The sequence below is a fragment of the Salmo trutta genome, chromosome 36 (assembly GCF_901001165.1).
Source record: "Salmo trutta chromosome 36, fSalTru1.1, whole genome shotgun sequence".
In the NCBI taxonomy this organism is placed as follows: Eukaryota; Metazoa; Chordata; class Actinopteri; order Salmoniformes; family Salmonidae; genus Salmo; species Salmo trutta.
The window spans coordinates 32688273-32704863 of record NC_042992.1 but is presented as its reverse complement, the minus strand read 5'-3'; the positions used below and the strand labels follow the sequence as shown (position 1 = coordinate 32704863).

Below are 16591 nucleotides of genomic sequence, written 5' to 3'. Positions count from 1 at the left end.
AGATAAAAAATAGAGCAACATTCAGGGAATTCTGATCCATTTTCCTTTTTAAAAAGCTAATGGGGGGATGTACCCCCGGACACCCTATAAAATCTCAGGTTTCTTAGTTTTCTTTTTGAGATACGCATCCATAACTTGAATGTCCGCACACAGAGGTGAGTAAGCTAGAGATTACCTTTGGTTATCATGACTCCCTGGAAAACACTGGCAATTGTTACTGAATTTGACCACACTGTTTAAATAAACCAATTAAATGAGACTCACAGAACAGCCGTCGACCAGGGCCTTGATGTATGGGCTGGTCTCGTAGCTAAGGTCCTCATCGTTGGCGCCTTGGAAGTGTAGCGCCCTCTTGTGGCCGTTATTGGCCGTGCGGTCGGCCCAGGCCACGGAGCGATGGCAGTGGTAGGTGAGGTTTTGGCGGGCCTGGACACTCAGCAGCCGCAGGAAGCCCAACTGGACCACGCCGATCGGCTCGCCATTAGAGTCCACGTACGAGAGCTGGGGGGGAGAGAGGATGCCCCATGAAATAAAAACTCAGATGAAGCTAATAGATGTGAACTCTATAATAAGCATGAATGCAGAGTGTGATATCTCAAATCTGACATTAAATAAACATGTTGCTTAGTGACAGAGTGTTATGATAATGCTTTGATTTCCCTGATCGACCTTCATCTTTACCCATTCGTTGATATCCAGGTCAAACATAGCACACTTATGGACTATAATGAATGTCCCTCTGGGATTCTCCACGGTGGTGCAATAAACCCAAACTAACCTTGCTGCCAGTTGCAAACTCACTGTACCAGGAGCCTGGTTTCTCCGTGGTCCAAGAGCTGAGCTTTACCTAAGAGAGAAGTAGAGAGAATTAACATGTATGTTTAAACATACAGCTACTTCAGGGTAGAGTTTGTGTGTGTGCATTATTGACTGACAAGCCCAGCCTCTCTTCTCACCGTGTCCACGCTCTTGCTGGGGTACAGGCAGGTCTCCCCACCGGCGGTGAAGTTACAGAACACCTTGAGAGAGTCGCGAGAGCAACCCTGGTTCGGGTCGATCCAGTACTCTCCTACAGGGGGGAGCAGAGAGATGAGGCACGACTAAGTACCAAGGAACTCAAATTCAAATGACTTAATGTGACTAAAATGACAATGTGAAGTCGGCATTTATCGTTCTTTGTATTAATGGTGTATTAACCAAATAATTAGCATAAAACACAAATCCCCATCAAAATCCGTCTGTTTAAGCTAAAGATATTTTGGATGCGAAATTACACAATGACTAACTATGAAACATTGTTATATGTGTATTAAAGTAGTCAAAAGTTTAGCATTTGGTCCCATATTCCTAGCACACAATGACTACATCATGCTTGTGACTTACAAACTTGTTGGATGTATTTGCTGTTTGTTTTGGTTGTGTTTCAGATTATTTTGTGCCCAATAGAAATTAATGGTAAATAATGTATTGTGTGTCATTTTGGAGTCAATTTTATTTTAAATAAGAATATAATGTTTTTAACACTTCTACATTCATGTGGATGATACCATGATTACAGATAGACTTGAATGAATTGTGAATAATGATGAGTGAGAAAATAACAGATGCACAAATATCATATCCCCAAGACATGCTAACCTCTCACCATTCCAATAACAGGGGAGGTTCGCATTTTTTTGGGGATATGATATTTGTGCATCTGTAACTTTCTCACTCATCATTATTCACGATTCATTCAGGTCTATCTGTAATCATGGTAGTACCTACATTAATGTAGAACTGTTTAGAAACATATTATATTCTTATTTACAATAAAAGTGACTCCAAAATGACACAATCCATTATTTACCATTCATTTCTATTGGGCACAACATAATCTTAGAAACAACCAAAACAATCAGCAAATGCATCCAACAAGTTTGGAACAAATACTACATTTACTAAATAGTAAATCAGGAACCAAATACAACATGTTTGACTTATTTAATACACAAGTGAATTTGTCCCAATACTTTTGCTCCCAATTTTAGGGGAGCAAAAGTATTGGGACAAATTCACTTGTGTATTAAATGAGGGGGGACTACATACAAAAAGTGCTGTAATTTCTAAACGGGTCACCTGACATGGATGAAAATACCCTCAAATTAAAGCTGACAGTCATTGTATCATTTCAAATCCAACATGCTGGAGTACAGAGCCAAAACAACAAAAAACTGACTTAGACATTGGTTAAAAGTGACCTCATGTCTTAAAACAGAATTGTTTTACGCCTGAAAGCCTCGTACCGTCTTTGAGCTCTGGCTGGCCGAGTTTCAGGTCCTGGCAGGTGCGTGCAGGGCTGTCCTTGGTGCCCAGAGGGAAGCGCATGGTCTCAATCTCCTGTCGCAGCGAGTTCAGTGAGCCGAAGATCTCCTCCATGCCCTCACTGCCTGTCAGGAACTCTGTGCCGGTGGCGTCAGCTGCGACCGCTTCTGCGTCTGTCTCGGACAGCATCCGGCTTGCATCGATGGAGCGCTTGGACTTCTTGGAGATTTGGATGGGCAGCGGCTGGATGACGTCTCCTGGAGGACCCTGATTGGAGGCGGGTCACAGAGAAAGATTATTACTGGTTGATAATCATTCATGAGATTCATAGATTCAGGTTTAATTGAACTTATTTATGTTTGAGCTGAAAACTGTAGATGTACACAGATATATATGCTATGCTCTAGAATGATGGAAGCAACCAAACATAGATCTAAACAGGACTAAACTGAAAAATGGCGGTAAAATATGAGTATTTAATTCGTTTCATGGGGTAAACTGATTATGCAAAGGATGGGGACTCACTGGAGGCCCGGGGGGTCCTGAGACACCCTTCTCTCCCTTGGGACCAGATCCTCCCTGGAACACACAGACAGGAAATAGAGATTGAACAATACAGTGAACATGGGACTCAACAGTGACTATAATATGGAAGCAGATATTACACTAGAGAGTGTGGAAGAGGACGTTCTACTCACTGTAGCTCCCTTAGCTCCCTTGACACCTTGGGGACCCTGGGAAAGAGGCGCAGGGAGGTCAGGATTATCATTCAATAGACGCTAACTATTACCACTGTTATACCGCCATAGAAAAGAGGACATTTTAAATGATTAGAGAGCGACAGAATTATGCAAGACACAAAAGGCATGGATGCATTCATACTTCAATCTTTCTATGTTACAGGTTTCTGTTTTGAGAATATACACAATGCAGATAGAGGATGTTACGTGATATACTGATAAAAGAACCAGGAGAGGTGATGTAGAAGTGGTTACTCACAGGCATGCCAGCAGGCCCACCAGGACCGATAGGCCCAGTGCCTCCAGAGACACCCTGAAACACACAGGAAATGCATCAGCACTGAACTCAACTGTTTGTCGAAGGGCGACAGAATACATGTTCAGTAGGGACGTGTCATACAGACACAACAACATATTATTTCGAGCGTGCGTGTGCTCAGAGGAAATATACGGTATCTTTCAAAGCTCTATAATGTCCGCTAAGGAGAGACAGGTTTCACTCACAGTCTCTCCCTTGTACCCGTTTGTCCCCTGTGGCCCTGGCAGTCCCCTGTCTCCCTTCTCTCCCTGCTCTCCGGGGGGCCCAATCAGACCGATCAGACCTGAGTGGCCCTTCTCTCCCTTGTCACCGCCCTCGCCGCGCAGTCCTGGCAAGCCTGGTGGTCCCTTGAAGAGAGAGAGTAAGATGGTACTGTAGCTATACAGATTAAGGAAGCGGTATTTTTACTTGAAGCATCAATATAGCACTGTATGCCTATAGATCAACACTGTGGAAGATACAATCTATTATAGATCTATTCATGTACACATCAGTGTCTTATCTCACCAGTGGTCCGGGAGGTCCCTTCTGGCCGGCAAGGCCTGGAGAACCTTGTTCGCCCTGGAAGAGATCATCAGAAGGATGTTAGTGACACTCAGCCTAATGCACCAAACAGCTCAGCTACACCGTTGTTAATCTCATAGCTAGTAGTAGTGAACAGATGAAAATAGACCCTACAGAGCAGAGGGTAAGACAGATTGACACCTGTACAGACAGACAGACTAGAACAGTAGACTGAACCACAGACTGAACAGCCCAGTCTGTCCATGGAAGCGTGGGATCATCTCGCTCACCACTGATCCAGGGAGTCCTCTCAGACCCTCCGTTCCTGGTTTCCCTGGTTGACCCTGAGGTCCGACGGGGCCTGTCTTTCCTGGAGGTCCGTTAGCACCTGGGTCTCCCTGGGGGGAAAAAAGAGAAAGGAGAAAAAAAAATCAGACATTGATAAACTTCAATATTCCAAATCCCCAACGTGTGTTGCGAGTTGAGCAAATGCATATATTTGAAAAACAATTGACAGAGATATATACATTTGGTGTCAGGTCTGTCTGGCATGGCTTGCAAACCATCACTAGATCGATGAACGATCCACAGGCTAAACTGCCAGTGCCAATACATTGAACGATGACCTTTGAACTCTTACCTTAGTTCCCTTCTCTCCTTGTCGTCCCTCTGGTCCTCTCGTTCCAGCAAGACCCTAGGAAGTAAGCGATGTGTAATATTCTAAACGTTATGATGCTTTCACGACCGCTTATCGGCCACCTAGTAGTCTTCATTGAGTAGATATATGCACCTATCAAACAGAATACATTGAAAACAAACAGATATGTCTGTGGATGAAAGTTGTGGTTTGGCCTGTTGAGCTGAACGATCTTACCCTCTTTCCAGGTCCACCAGGAGGTCCATTCTCACCAGTGGGTCCTGGAGATCCCTACAGTAGAGAGCACGATCACCATTACAACACCTCAGTGGCCTATGATGGGTCAATAATAACTATATAGAACTGAATCAAAATAAACATACCGGTAGCTGTTGTTTTAGAGTTCCATAATAATCTACATTCTAGACAGGCCTGAAGGGCGATCTGCTAGGAAGGACATATAACTTTAATCTTGCAGTGCCATTTTATGTTTCAACGGGTGCTTCAACATGGAAAATACCATTTTCTAGGGCTTTAATTGAGATGGTTTAGGGCTGGGACTTGCATACCAATGTCCACAGTGACCCCTTAGTCTTTTGACCCCATTACATTGCTTAATTCAAAATGTTTTTGGATACATCTTAAGGATGTGCTTCACATTACAAACACTACTCTTGCCGGGAGCCATTTTGAATTGGGGCGATGGTCAATGGACAATATATGACCTAATAATATCCAATTCAAAGTGCTTAATGAAGGCTACAAGGACAGTCCTGAAGATCCCATGTAGTACCTATAGTAAGTTAGGGTACTAGGCAACTTACAGCTTGTCCTTGTTCGCCGTCCTCTCCTCTCTCTCCCTTTGCTCCATCTTGACCCTAAAGAAGAGAAACAGAGTTATTATCAATTATGGTAATTGCTAAGATGGTGTCAAAAGTAGATACTTTTTGGGGGTTTTAATAATGGAAAAAGATTCACTGATACACCAGCAGAGAGACATCTTGCACTAGGTCTGAAATGGTATGAACACCTGAATTGGAATATCTGTTTAACCACAACAAAACAGATCTAATGAAACGTGTGTGAAGAGTGTTTAGATACTCACTCTGGGACCGAGTTCACCAGGGGGACCGGGGTCGCCAGGGAAACCAACAGGGCCCTAGGAGAGAGACACAATGGCATAAAGTTTGACTTAAAAACATTACAGTCCAAGTGTGATTTTTGTGACAGTGTTTTCCTCTAGAGTGAAGTGTTTAACATACAGGGTTTCCTTTAGGTCCGTCGTCTCCAGGGCCTCCTCTTCCACCAGCAGGGCCAGAAGCACCAGGTTGTCCCGCCTCTCCCTTGTCACCGTGCTCTCCACGTGGGCCCTGCCATTGGACAACAACACTGTCACTCACAGTACAAAACATCTATGTATAGAAACAAATATGTGTGTATGGGACAATACCATGAGGTCCATAAGAGACAGAGTAAGGATCAATCTCTCACCTTCTTTCCTGGCTCTCCTCCGATTCCAGGTGGTCCAGCTTCACCAGGCTCTCCCTGTCAACACAATGTGTTCAGTTCTCAGAACAAACACGTACACACAAACACATATCATAACTATTACAACAGAACATGGAAATCCAATTATTGTGAAGTTATGTATACCTTATCTCCCAGGTTTCCAGGGTTACCCAGACCACCAGGAGGACCTTGAGGACCCTGAATAAACAAACAAATACACATCAAAGCATCAACAAAATAAAAACAACAAGAGTCATACCCATAATAACATATATGACTTCAAATCAACAGGAAAACTACAGTAGGTATTTATGTGGGATGACTTTATAATATCACCAGTAGCATAAAAACTCCATTACAATGAAATAATTTGATATGATTATTCTATAGTGAGGAAAGACTTCTGGAACGTTTTGAGAGAAGATTAGTACTCACGTCCGCACCGCTGGGACCAGCAGGGCCACGGGGTCCTGGGGGGCCAGGAGGACCCTAAAGAGACAGATAGGATGAGGTTAGCAATATCCTAGTGTGTTTCATGCGAACAATACCTCTTTCCTGAACTATTATGATTGGCTTCATGAGATCCAATCATCTGTTGGGTTGCTCTAATTTGTCGTCGACTCTCACCATTGGTCCGACATCTCCAGTCTCTCCCTTCTCTCCTGATGGGCCTGGCAATCCCTACAAGATACATTCACAGTTAGAGATGCCATTGACCTATTGCGTCACAATCACGCGTTTATTGTACTGAGGCTAACATCGTATAGTCATAACAGAAATCAGTCATCATACCTGCAGTCCAATAGGACCTGGGGCCCCTGGGAATCCTCTTGATCCTTCATCTCCCTTGGTTCCAAATGGCCCCTGCTGACCTCTGGCTCCTAGTTCTCCATCAGCTCCCTGAACAATAGAGACATTAGTGAAGGGGACACTTCTGAGGGGCACCATGCTATGAATTCCTATGTGTCTGATGCAATATTGAAAATACACTATACGTAGATGGAGTTAAGTGTTTCTACTTACAGCAGCGCCAGGTTGACCGAGTGGACCCATTGGCCCTGGTGGACCGGGAGGACCCTGTCGACACACAATGTTTCATTGTAGGCAAATGTATCACTGTACTTTAGCAGAGAAAAATCCTATTTATAGTATATTGTTCAGACAACAGATGTAAGGAACATAACGTGATCTGTGGATTTGACATGGACAGCAAAATAATGGCGGTAATGTCACTCACATGCTCTCCTTTGCCGCCCTTCGCTCCCTTCTGGCCGTGCTCTCCAACCTCACCCTGTAGTACAAAATTCACCACCAAGGCTTTTGTTACCAGAGGTTTGAAATGAGCATTTTGATATAGTTTCAAGTGGTTTGAAATGAGCATTTTGATATAGTTTCAAGTGGTTTGAAATGAGCATTTTGATATAGTTTCAAGTGGTTTGAAATGAGCATTTTGATAAAGTTTCAAGTGGTTTGAAATGAGCATTTTGATATAGTTTCAAGTGGTTTGAAATTAGTTTCAAGTGGTAATACAGTAGTTTGGATATGTGATAGAGACAGATGATGGTTGTTACTGGCCTTGTCCCCGTCCTCTCCTGGAACTCCGATGGAACCGGCTGCACCTGGCAGACCCACTGGGCCCTGGACACCGTCACGCCCAGCTGGGCCGATTGGACCTTTCTCACCCTGAGAGGGAACGGGGTGGGAGAGAGAACATGTATGAGACGTAGAGAATAGAGAAGAACAATGACTCAATCTGAAATGGCAGCTCTGTATATTGGATATGTTTTGTAAAAGTACTCACAGGCACTCCCTTCTCTCCTGATGGTCCTGGAGGCCCCTGGGGGCCGGGTCTTCCTGGGGGTCCGATGGGACCTCCGCTGCCTGCCTGTCCTCTCTCACCTGGGGATCCCTGCACAGGTATGGTTACAGACATGATTACAGCCAAGGTGACGTGGACGTCAACAAATACTGTACATCACATGATTTTTTCACAATGATTCATTTCAGATATAATTATTGTCAGACTCACAGCTGTTCCGGGAGGTCCTGCTGGGCCTTCACTTCCTTTCAGTCCGCCACCTCCCTAAAGACCAGACAGGAACAAGTTAAAACACTGCATGTGCAATCTATATTCAGTATGACATCTCACCCTGTGATATAGAGAATAGTGTGCCATTTTAGATGCAGACAGAGTGTTGGTCAGCATGCTCACCGGGGTGCCAGGCATTCCTCTCTCTCCGGGGAAGCCTCTCAGTCCTGAGGGGCCGTCTTTCCCGGGGCCGCCTGGGGGACCAGGATCTCCCTTCGTTCCCTCCTTGCCAGATGGTCCGGAGAGTCCCTGCTCGCCTGGTGGTCCTGGAGGCCCGGGGTGACCGCGCTCGCCCAGGGGGCCAGTCTCTCCTGAGGGACCCTGGGACAATGAAAGAGGAGGAAGAGGAGGGAAATGAGTAATGAAGATGGAAAGTGAATGGTGGATATGATCCATACAAAATGGATTGGACACTGGACAATGTAAATAAAAGAAAGTTGCATTAATCTTGCCTGAGGTCCAACAACACCTGGAGGCCCGGGTGGCCCAGTCTTTCCTTGGAATCCCTGTGGAATAGAAAATGAAATGAATTGGGCCTTGAATAGAGCCTTGTGTAACCCCTTCTTTTAAAAAAATAAAAGAATTGAGCCAAAGGAAGACATGGCACTGTTTGTAAGATTAATTTATTTCTGATAGCTTGTACGCCACATGGCTGCATGTTCCGGACAAGAAAACAGACTTACAACTTCTCCTCTCTGTCCAGGGTGTCCAGGCAGTCCATCCTTTCCTGGTGGTCCCTGGGTAGGAAACAGAAAGAGTTGAGGGAAAGAAGGCACTTACAGTTTCAAACTACACTAATCATTCTTAAATGATTGCTATATATAGTACATATTGTAGCCTTACGGGAGGTCCCTTTGGCCCCGGGAAACCGTTTGCTCCTTGAGGTCCAGGCAGTCCCTGAAAGATACAATAGGAGAAGGACAGGTATAAGTCTCTCAACAACATGTATGTTATAGTGGCACGACAAAGTGTATATAGTAAACAAATAAATGATAACTCAAACAACCTACCCTCTCTCCTGGTGGACCAGATGGGCCGTCACTTCCTGATGTACCCTAGTAAAAAGAAAGAAATAGAAGCCTAGAATTATCACCATCACATGCAGCTAACCAATATTCCAGCTTTATTATGACGTGTCTTCCCTGTGGTGGCCAGTAGGTGAACTGACAGTGCTGTTGAGCATTAACCTCCATAAATGTATTGTTGAGATTCTAGACATTGTCTTACCTTGGCTCCTGGTTTCCCAGTAGACCCTCTTGGCCCTCTCTGACCTCTGGGGCCCTGTTGGAGAGATATGGAGAATCGATTAGGAATGGTATGGGCATTTGGTTGAGTGTTTCTGATCCACTTCAAGTTGGTTCATCTCAGTAAACTAACCATACTGTTGTTTGTTCCCAATACAATATGAGCCCTGGTTTAAACAGTGGTGCATAAACTATAAAGAGAGACTTTGACAATCAACAGTAATATAAATAAGTGGAATTTAGTGGAGTTGAACCGTACCGTTGGTCCTCTTTGTCCTCTAGGTCCAGACTTTCCAATCAGACCCTGAAGAAACACAGACTCAGTCAGACAGACGCACAGGCAACATCAGCCATCAGAATCAACTTCAGTGCTGTTGACTTTATACATGGGTTACATCACTCATAGTACATACTGCGACAATGTGAGTTTTCATTTGAGTTTTAATTCCCGTCCTTAGCAACCTTACCCTTGTTCCCTTCTCGCCGTTGGTTCCTGGGAATCCTGGGAAACCGAGGGAGCCCTGAAAACACATCAAGCATTTGTTAATCTAGCATCCGTATTGTCGGTCCCTTTAATTAGATAACATTTCAATTGTTACCTGCAAACAATTCGAAGGAAATGGGGGTTGTTGTTACCTTAGGTCCAAGTCTTCCAGGATAGCCAGGAAGTCCAGGAACACCAAGTTTACCCTGCAATCAGATACTGCCATGAATGACCCTATGACAAACCTATCAAAATGACCAAAACCAACAACATAGACAGAACCACCATCATGTAAAAGGTGGTCAAACGGTTATGAGTGTGTACCCCTAGCCAACCAGGTAGGTGTGTTATGAGATACTTTCAAATATAGTGTTATTTCAATCAAGATAAACAAACTTCTGATATACAGAATAAAAACCCTACTCTCACCTTCTCTCCAACCAGACCAATGGGCCCGAGCTCGCCAGGGGGCCCAACACGACCCTTTGGCCCCTCAGAACCGTCCTCTCCTCTGGGGCCGGGTACTCCACCCTCTCCCTGTCAGCAGGAACACACATGGAAACAATCAACACTGATACATAAACCACATAACCATACATTAAATCAAATGTAAATCAATACATAAACCTTAAATATAAAATAAATTGTATGCAAATAACAAGGCAAGAAACAAGGCAAATAACTTGTTATTAAATGTAACATGATATTGGAAAACAATACATAACACTTGAATAGAATTATTTAAGAAACAAAATGAATCTTACTCTCTCCCCCTTGACACCAAAGTCTCCTTTAATTCCTGGGAAGCCATCTTCTCCCTAAAAAAAGGCAATTGTGGTTAATATTGAAAGCTAAAGGCCTTATACGTATGGTCAATCAAGTGTTTGGGATGTTATCCCTAAAATGCACAAATCCAAATAAAGTCTTCCTAAGAACTCTTATAACATAAAGAATTATGAAAATGTTTGTGGAATAATATTTAAAGTGTAAAAAGCAGTATGTACATCTTCTCACATTTAGGTCAGAGAGAGACAATGAACTTGACACCTGTTTGGCTTTCATGTCTGAAAGTGTTTCACAGTGCGCCCTCTAGTGATCCTAACCTAAAAGTACAGATACCAGTGGCTGATCTCTGAAACTGGATAACAATTGCTGTGTCATTCACAAAATACATGTTAGTGGGCTGAGAGGCATAACTTTACAACACTTCTAAACGTATGTCCATCAAACTAACCCAAACACTAACGTAAATGTTTAAGAGGTGTTAGCCCACGGCATTGCTGTCATCATGACACAGGACCAGTGTTGTACATCACTTATAAGATGCCAGAATCAGTTCTCAAAGTGAAGCTACTTCTTTTTTTTTATCTAAAAGATAAGATGTTTTATTGTCACATATACTATTCGTCAATCCCTGATACACTGGATGAGGTCACCTACCTTCTCTCCTTTGTGACCCTTCAGTCCACGGATACCTTGAGTTCCCTGCAATTACAACACGATTAGGAGGTCAGTCATTAATCAGGCATTATCATCACAGATTAGCAACAATTAATGACGACTTTAGCCCAAAAAAATCATCTCACCTTAATGCCACGAGGGCCAGGATAACCAATAGTTCCCTGAGGACCGTTGGGACCCTGTATGAAGATAGGAGAGAAGGCTAATGATGCACTACCTCACACAAGACACAGCGTATAAGACACAACATATAGGCAGCCATCTTGGTGGGGATTTTGGCGCGGAGTTCGACTATATTCCATGAATACTGTGCAGGAGACAGACAATTAGAGGATCTCACCTGGTTTCCTTTGGTGCCGACAGGTCCCTCCTTTCCTGGGTGACCCTGTGGGGCGAAGAGAGTATCAGAGGTCAAGAGAGGCATGAGGGCAACTTCAATTTAAGATGTGCTGATTACTTGTTCTTACCACTTTGTTCCATGAAAATGCAATAAAGTACTTAACCTTTTTGACCAGTGGAATTCTGCGCAATGCATTAAGGTCATCTCATGTTAAAAAACCTCTGCAGATTACCAGTAATGTTCTCATTGTTCTAATGTAACATACAATAAAGATAAGTCCAATATAGGTCAGTGAATATGTGACTTACAGGGGGGCCGTCGGCTCCGGGCATTCCTGGCAGACCAGGTTTTCCTGTGGGGCCCTGGGAGAGGAGATGAGAAGAAAGTCATGAGCTTACTGGACTACTGATGGCAATACTGGTAAAAATGTTATCACTCAGGCTAAATACACTAGGACCTAAGTTACAAAGTACACAATACTTTGCCTCCTTGTCAATCATTCCTGGCTGAATATTCTGAATATGACGCTTCACTAGTTGCGACAAGTTATGGAGACTTTACTGGAGCCTGTCGTGACAGTGAATATCTTTATGAAGGTTCATAACATAGTAATTACACACACAACACTCATGGATCACTTTGTTCTCTTACCTTATCTCCTGGGGGGCCGTGGGCTCCCTGTGGCCCTGGCATCCCCTGAAACAAACATGTCATACGGTCAGATCTGGTCAGAGATACATCGCTTGGGGCAATACCACAGATTACAGTTGTGTTATTAGAGATAGCTTATTTTCATTGGATCATCCCACATTGTAAGGAGGAGAAATTATAATATGATATCCAGTCATTTGCAAGTGTTTAAATTGGCTCAAATCTGTCCTCAATAATGTGTCTCCTGCTCTGTGACGTCTCTCACCTGTGTTCCTGAGGTACCCTGCTGCCCTGGGGGCCCTGGCTCTCCTTGGGGACCCTGAGAGAGAAAAAAGAGAAGCGAGAAGAGGAGGAAGGGAGAAGAGATGGTTGGAGACTTTAAGAATGGTTTGCTCTCAATGGGAATACATCAATATGTTCAACTCCACAGGGGATAAAAAGGACAGAAAAACATTCACCGCCACTGACCAGGTTTCCTTTAGGACCGTGGGGACCGTCGTTTCCACGCACACCCTGAAACAGGAAAAAGAGAATAACATAAAATAGAAAAGACTGCTAGTTATCAAAGCTATATGGAGGGTAAACAACACACATGACCTTAAGTGGCCTGCTACAAAATGACTATAGATGTACTAGTGATAAGAACACGATCTTGTACTGTGGGGCCTGTTTAGGTGGTGGCATGATGGTGATGTGGACTGCTGACACTGTTCCACTGTGGATCCTGTACTGTGGGGCCTGTTTAGGTGGTGTCATGATGGTGATGTGGACTGCTGACACTGTTCCACTGTGGATCCTGTACTGTGGGACCTGTTTAGGTGGTGTCATGATGGTGATGTGGACTGCTGACACTGTTCCACTGTGGATCCTGTACTGTGGGGCCTGTTTAGGTGGTGGCATGATGGTGATGTGGACTGCTGACACTGTTCCACTGTGGATCCTGTACTGTGGGGCCTGTTTAGGTGGTGTCATGATGGTGATGTGGACTGCTGACACTGTTCCACTGTGGATCCTGTACTGTGGGGCCTGTTTAGGTGGTGTCATGATGGTGATGTGGACTGCTGACACTGTTCCACTGTGGATCCTGTACTGTGGGGCCTGTTTAGGTGGTGGCATGATGGTGATGTGGACTGCTGACACTGTTCCACTGTGGATCCTGTACTGTGGGGTCTGTTTAGGTGGTGGCATGATGGTGATGTGGACTGCTGACACTGTTCCACTGTGGATCCTGCTCATATACTTGCCTACTTTAGGGGTGCTTAGTACTTTCAGGGGTAGTATGAGGGTAAAGTTGTCATTCTGGGATGTAGTGAAACTATCCCAGTGCAGTGTTTGCTTGGTCATGGTATTGTTTTAGGGTGAACCGTCATTGGAGATCATTTTGCATATTGCAACCTAAAAAAGGCTTAAGTCATTTAACTTATTTCAATATATTTTCCCAAGATATTTTATCCTAATATGACGATTAAGGTAAAATATCTTGAAATAAGATAAATTACTTGCATTAGGCCTTTTTAGGTTAAAATAAGTGAAATGATCTGCCTATGACGTTAGATAATTTAGCTTGGTACAAAAAAACAATGGAAAAAACACATTTTAAGTTAATTATCCCTCAATTTAAGATATTTAGGCTTGCTTATATTTCACTTTTTGCAATGTACCTTCACAGCCAAGTATATTTGAGTAAAACTGACATTCCAGTGTGCTGCATCAATGTGTGTACTTACAGGAGGGCCGGGGATTCCGTTTGGACCTTTAGGCCCGAGCAAACCACGAGGTCCCTAAAAACAAGAGCGAGACAACAAACGAACACAGAGAGAAAAAGCCAGGATCTGGTCAATAACAACAAAGCTAAAACAGGTAGTCACTGTAAACAACATAATACACACACTATTATCCCAAAAATGTGAACGGCGATGGTAGTGAGGAGGAACCGATGTCAACAGTAGCGTCAGAAATACACTCACGGGTTCACCTGGAAGTCCTCTGGGTCCGATGTCTCCATCGTCTCCCTGGAAACAACACACACAGACAGACAAAGGTGAATGATAGAGACAGGATGTGAGAAAGGAGGAGGGAGTTTGAGAGATCAATGGGGTCACGTTAAAAGACCACGGTGAGAAATGTAAATGCAGTGTGTGTAGTTCTAGGTTTAGTGACCACTCTACTGTAGTTCTGCCTGATAGACTCATAGTTGTATAGATGTCTATGGAGACATGGGACTGATAGGTCAATGTCTGATGTTTCGCCAAACTACTTACCCTCTCTCCGTCCTCTCCGGGACCTCCTAGGGGTCCCAATCCACCAGTATCACCCTAAAATGGTGGAATAGAGAGGGAGGAAGAACAATTAAAACGACAGCATGCTTTACCACACTTCGATTCCACTCTGTTTTCACTCTGTTTTCGTCGATAGGACAGAGTCTTCCTTCCTGGGTAATAATCACGAGTCATGTTCAGTCACAATAGTTCCAGATGTAGTGGCTTGGTTTTCCCAGTCCCTTGCTGTAACATGATTTCATTTAATATGATACTCAAACTCTCTTTGACGAGGCCTCTACTATGTGTCTACGGTGGTGTGCTGGGTTGACCTTCGACCTTGAACTCACCCTGTGTCCTTTGTCTCCGGGCAATCCAGGCAGGCCGTCGAAACCACGGTCACCCTGCGAGAGGCAGACACGTCGAGTCAGGGGGTGGAGAAAAGGAAAAGAATGTGTGCAGTTGTTGGATTAATCGAGCGACAACACAATACCGCGACATGTTCAAGATGCAGCAGGAAGTCAGAGCACCAAATGAAATCCACACTGAGAATGGAAAATGATTCACGTGACCTGAGCAACGGTTCAAAAGTGACACGCATGCAAAGTCTTGGCCATACAGACCGTTTCAGAGAACCATGTGAGGTCATAGAACAGAATCGGGAAGAACAGATGATGTTTACTACAAAACAAGCAGCTGAGAGGTTACCTTAGGTCCGCCCTCTCCTGGCATGCCTCTGGCGCCATCAGCTCCAGCACGACCCTGAGGGGAGATAGAGGAAACCACACAATCACATCTGTTGTCACAGCATTCACGTTTATTCTAATCTGCATGGCTGTACTGTATACCATTTAGTGTGAAGCAATGAATTGGGCATGCATACAACTAGCATGCTAGTATCAACACTGGAACGTGGGCAGAGCGCGTCCGAAATGGCACCTTATTCCCTATGTAGTGCACTACTTTTGACCAGGGCCTATAGGGAATAGCGTGCCATTTTTGGCGGATTCATAAATACGGTAATGGAGACCAGATTGCTCTCACTTACTCTTCTTCCTGATTTGCCGAGAGGTCCGCTCAAACCCTGTGGTCCTCTGGGGCCCTGAAGAAAAAAAATAGATGTCCGTGATGAATGCCTGTCTGAATTGAGTATCCATAATAAACACATAAAGAGAAACAGTCTCTACTACTACATTACAGTTGAGGGAAAACAACCGTCTCTTTGCAACTGCCCAGCACTACAGTGGTGTAAAGGAACCTGAAAAAGCCAATCTGTGGTCTGAGTCAGATATAGGGAGAAAAAAGGTCCACAGACGTGGTTCTGGGATGAATATCTCTTTACCTGAGGTCCAGGATCCCCACTCTCACCCTTCAGACCAGAACTTCCAGGGGTACCCTGAGATAGAACAGAAACAATCACTATTGCGGAGGAACACACAGACGTCAATCAAATAGCCCAGTCACTCTGTTTACTTTATCCCCGTGATGATCTGAGGACCATCTACACACGGTCAATATTCTTACGATACATCGTCAGACTGTGAATGGAGGAAATGTGACAGAGGAAAAGTGACGGTACACACCAGAGGTCCTGTGCGTCCAGTGTAGCCCATTGGTCCAGGTGGTCCCTTCAGAGCCAGCTAAGAGAACGGAGAAACAACAAGAGGCCGCGTCAGCACTTAGCCATTACTCAGACCATTTTGAACACATGAGAACTGCTTAAGAACACTGACCGAAAGAGATTGCATTCAACCTGCATGTTGTCTTATGTTGTGTCCGTTAAATCATTTGGATGTTTTTGTAGTGCGTGCTAAAGCTGTGTGATAAACCAGTGTGACGGACAGTGTTGAACTCTCATCCCTCACCCTGGCCTGAGACAGAATGGCCTGAGCCTGGGCTTCCTGTGCTGAGACCATGGGACCCTTGTCTCCTCCACTGCTTCCAAAACGGAACTACAGAGAGAAAAAAATACAATTATTCCCAATTATGGCATTTTGTCAACCCATGGCTCAGTACTGGAGTCTGAATTGGAGAATCAAACAAACTGATGA

The 16591-nt window shown here is 44.2% G+C and overlaps 1 protein-coding gene across 6 annotated transcripts in view; it reads right to left on the bottom strand.

The window, feature by feature from the left end:
* Positions 1 to 16591, bottom strand: part of LOC115175910 (collagen alpha-2(XI) chain) — a 44764-nt gene that overhangs the window by 2097 nt on the left and 26076 nt on the right. For all 6 annotated transcript variants that reach the window (XM_029735545.1, XM_029735546.1, XM_029735548.1 and 3 more), the window contains 52 exons: positions 16406 to 16492; positions 16124 to 16180; positions 15883 to 15936; positions 15589 to 15642; positions 15249 to 15302; positions 14891 to 14944; positions 14544 to 14597; positions 14250 to 14294; positions 14010 to 14063; positions 12751 to 12795; positions 12548 to 12601; positions 12283 to 12327; positions 11940 to 11993; positions 11632 to 11676; positions 11417 to 11470; positions 11271 to 11315; positions 10595 to 10648; positions 10260 to 10367; positions 9983 to 10036; positions 9814 to 9867; positions 9606 to 9650; positions 9330 to 9383; positions 9113 to 9157; positions 8946 to 8999; positions 8786 to 8839; positions 8555 to 8608; positions 8226 to 8423; positions 8043 to 8096; positions 7815 to 7922; positions 7589 to 7696; positions 7251 to 7304; positions 7037 to 7090; positions 6806 to 6913; positions 6641 to 6694; positions 6449 to 6502; positions 6158 to 6211; positions 5996 to 6049; positions 5767 to 5874; positions 5610 to 5663; positions 5329 to 5382; positions 4742 to 4795; positions 4508 to 4561; positions 4158 to 4265; positions 3871 to 3924; positions 3549 to 3710; positions 3304 to 3357; positions 3003 to 3038; positions 2830 to 2883; positions 2286 to 2571; positions 957 to 1069; positions 779 to 847; positions 265 to 501 (listed from right to left, as the gene is read on the bottom strand). In XM_029735545.1, the coding sequence (XP_029591405.1) occupies positions 265 to 501; positions 779 to 847; positions 957 to 1069; positions 2286 to 2571; positions 2830 to 2883; positions 3003 to 3038; positions 3304 to 3357; positions 3549 to 3710; positions 3871 to 3924; positions 4158 to 4265; positions 4508 to 4561; positions 4742 to 4795; positions 5329 to 5382; positions 5610 to 5663; positions 5767 to 5874; positions 5996 to 6049; positions 6158 to 6211; positions 6449 to 6502; positions 6641 to 6694; positions 6806 to 6913; positions 7037 to 7090; positions 7251 to 7304; positions 7589 to 7696; positions 7815 to 7922; positions 8043 to 8096; positions 8226 to 8423; positions 8555 to 8608; positions 8786 to 8839; positions 8946 to 8999; positions 9113 to 9157; positions 9330 to 9383; positions 9606 to 9650; positions 9814 to 9867; positions 9983 to 10036; positions 10260 to 10367; positions 10595 to 10648; positions 11271 to 11315; positions 11417 to 11470; positions 11632 to 11676; positions 11940 to 11993; positions 12283 to 12327; positions 12548 to 12601; positions 12751 to 12795; positions 14010 to 14063; positions 14250 to 14294; positions 14544 to 14597; positions 14891 to 14944; positions 15249 to 15302; positions 15589 to 15642; positions 15883 to 15936; positions 16124 to 16180; positions 16406 to 16492 (3828 nt within the window). The remainder of the gene's footprint in view (positions 1 to 264; positions 502 to 778; positions 848 to 956; positions 1070 to 2285; positions 2572 to 2829; positions 2884 to 3002; positions 3039 to 3303; positions 3358 to 3548; positions 3711 to 3870; positions 3925 to 4157; positions 4266 to 4507; positions 4562 to 4741; positions 4796 to 5328; positions 5383 to 5609; positions 5664 to 5766; positions 5875 to 5995; positions 6050 to 6157; positions 6212 to 6448; positions 6503 to 6640; positions 6695 to 6805; positions 6914 to 7036; positions 7091 to 7250; positions 7305 to 7588; positions 7697 to 7814; positions 7923 to 8042; positions 8097 to 8225; positions 8424 to 8554; positions 8609 to 8785; positions 8840 to 8945; positions 9000 to 9112; positions 9158 to 9329; positions 9384 to 9605; positions 9651 to 9813; positions 9868 to 9982; positions 10037 to 10259; positions 10368 to 10594; positions 10649 to 11270; positions 11316 to 11416; positions 11471 to 11631; positions 11677 to 11939; positions 11994 to 12282; positions 12328 to 12547; positions 12602 to 12750; positions 12796 to 14009; positions 14064 to 14249; positions 14295 to 14543; positions 14598 to 14890; positions 14945 to 15248; positions 15303 to 15588; positions 15643 to 15882; positions 15937 to 16123; positions 16181 to 16405; positions 16493 to 16591) is intronic.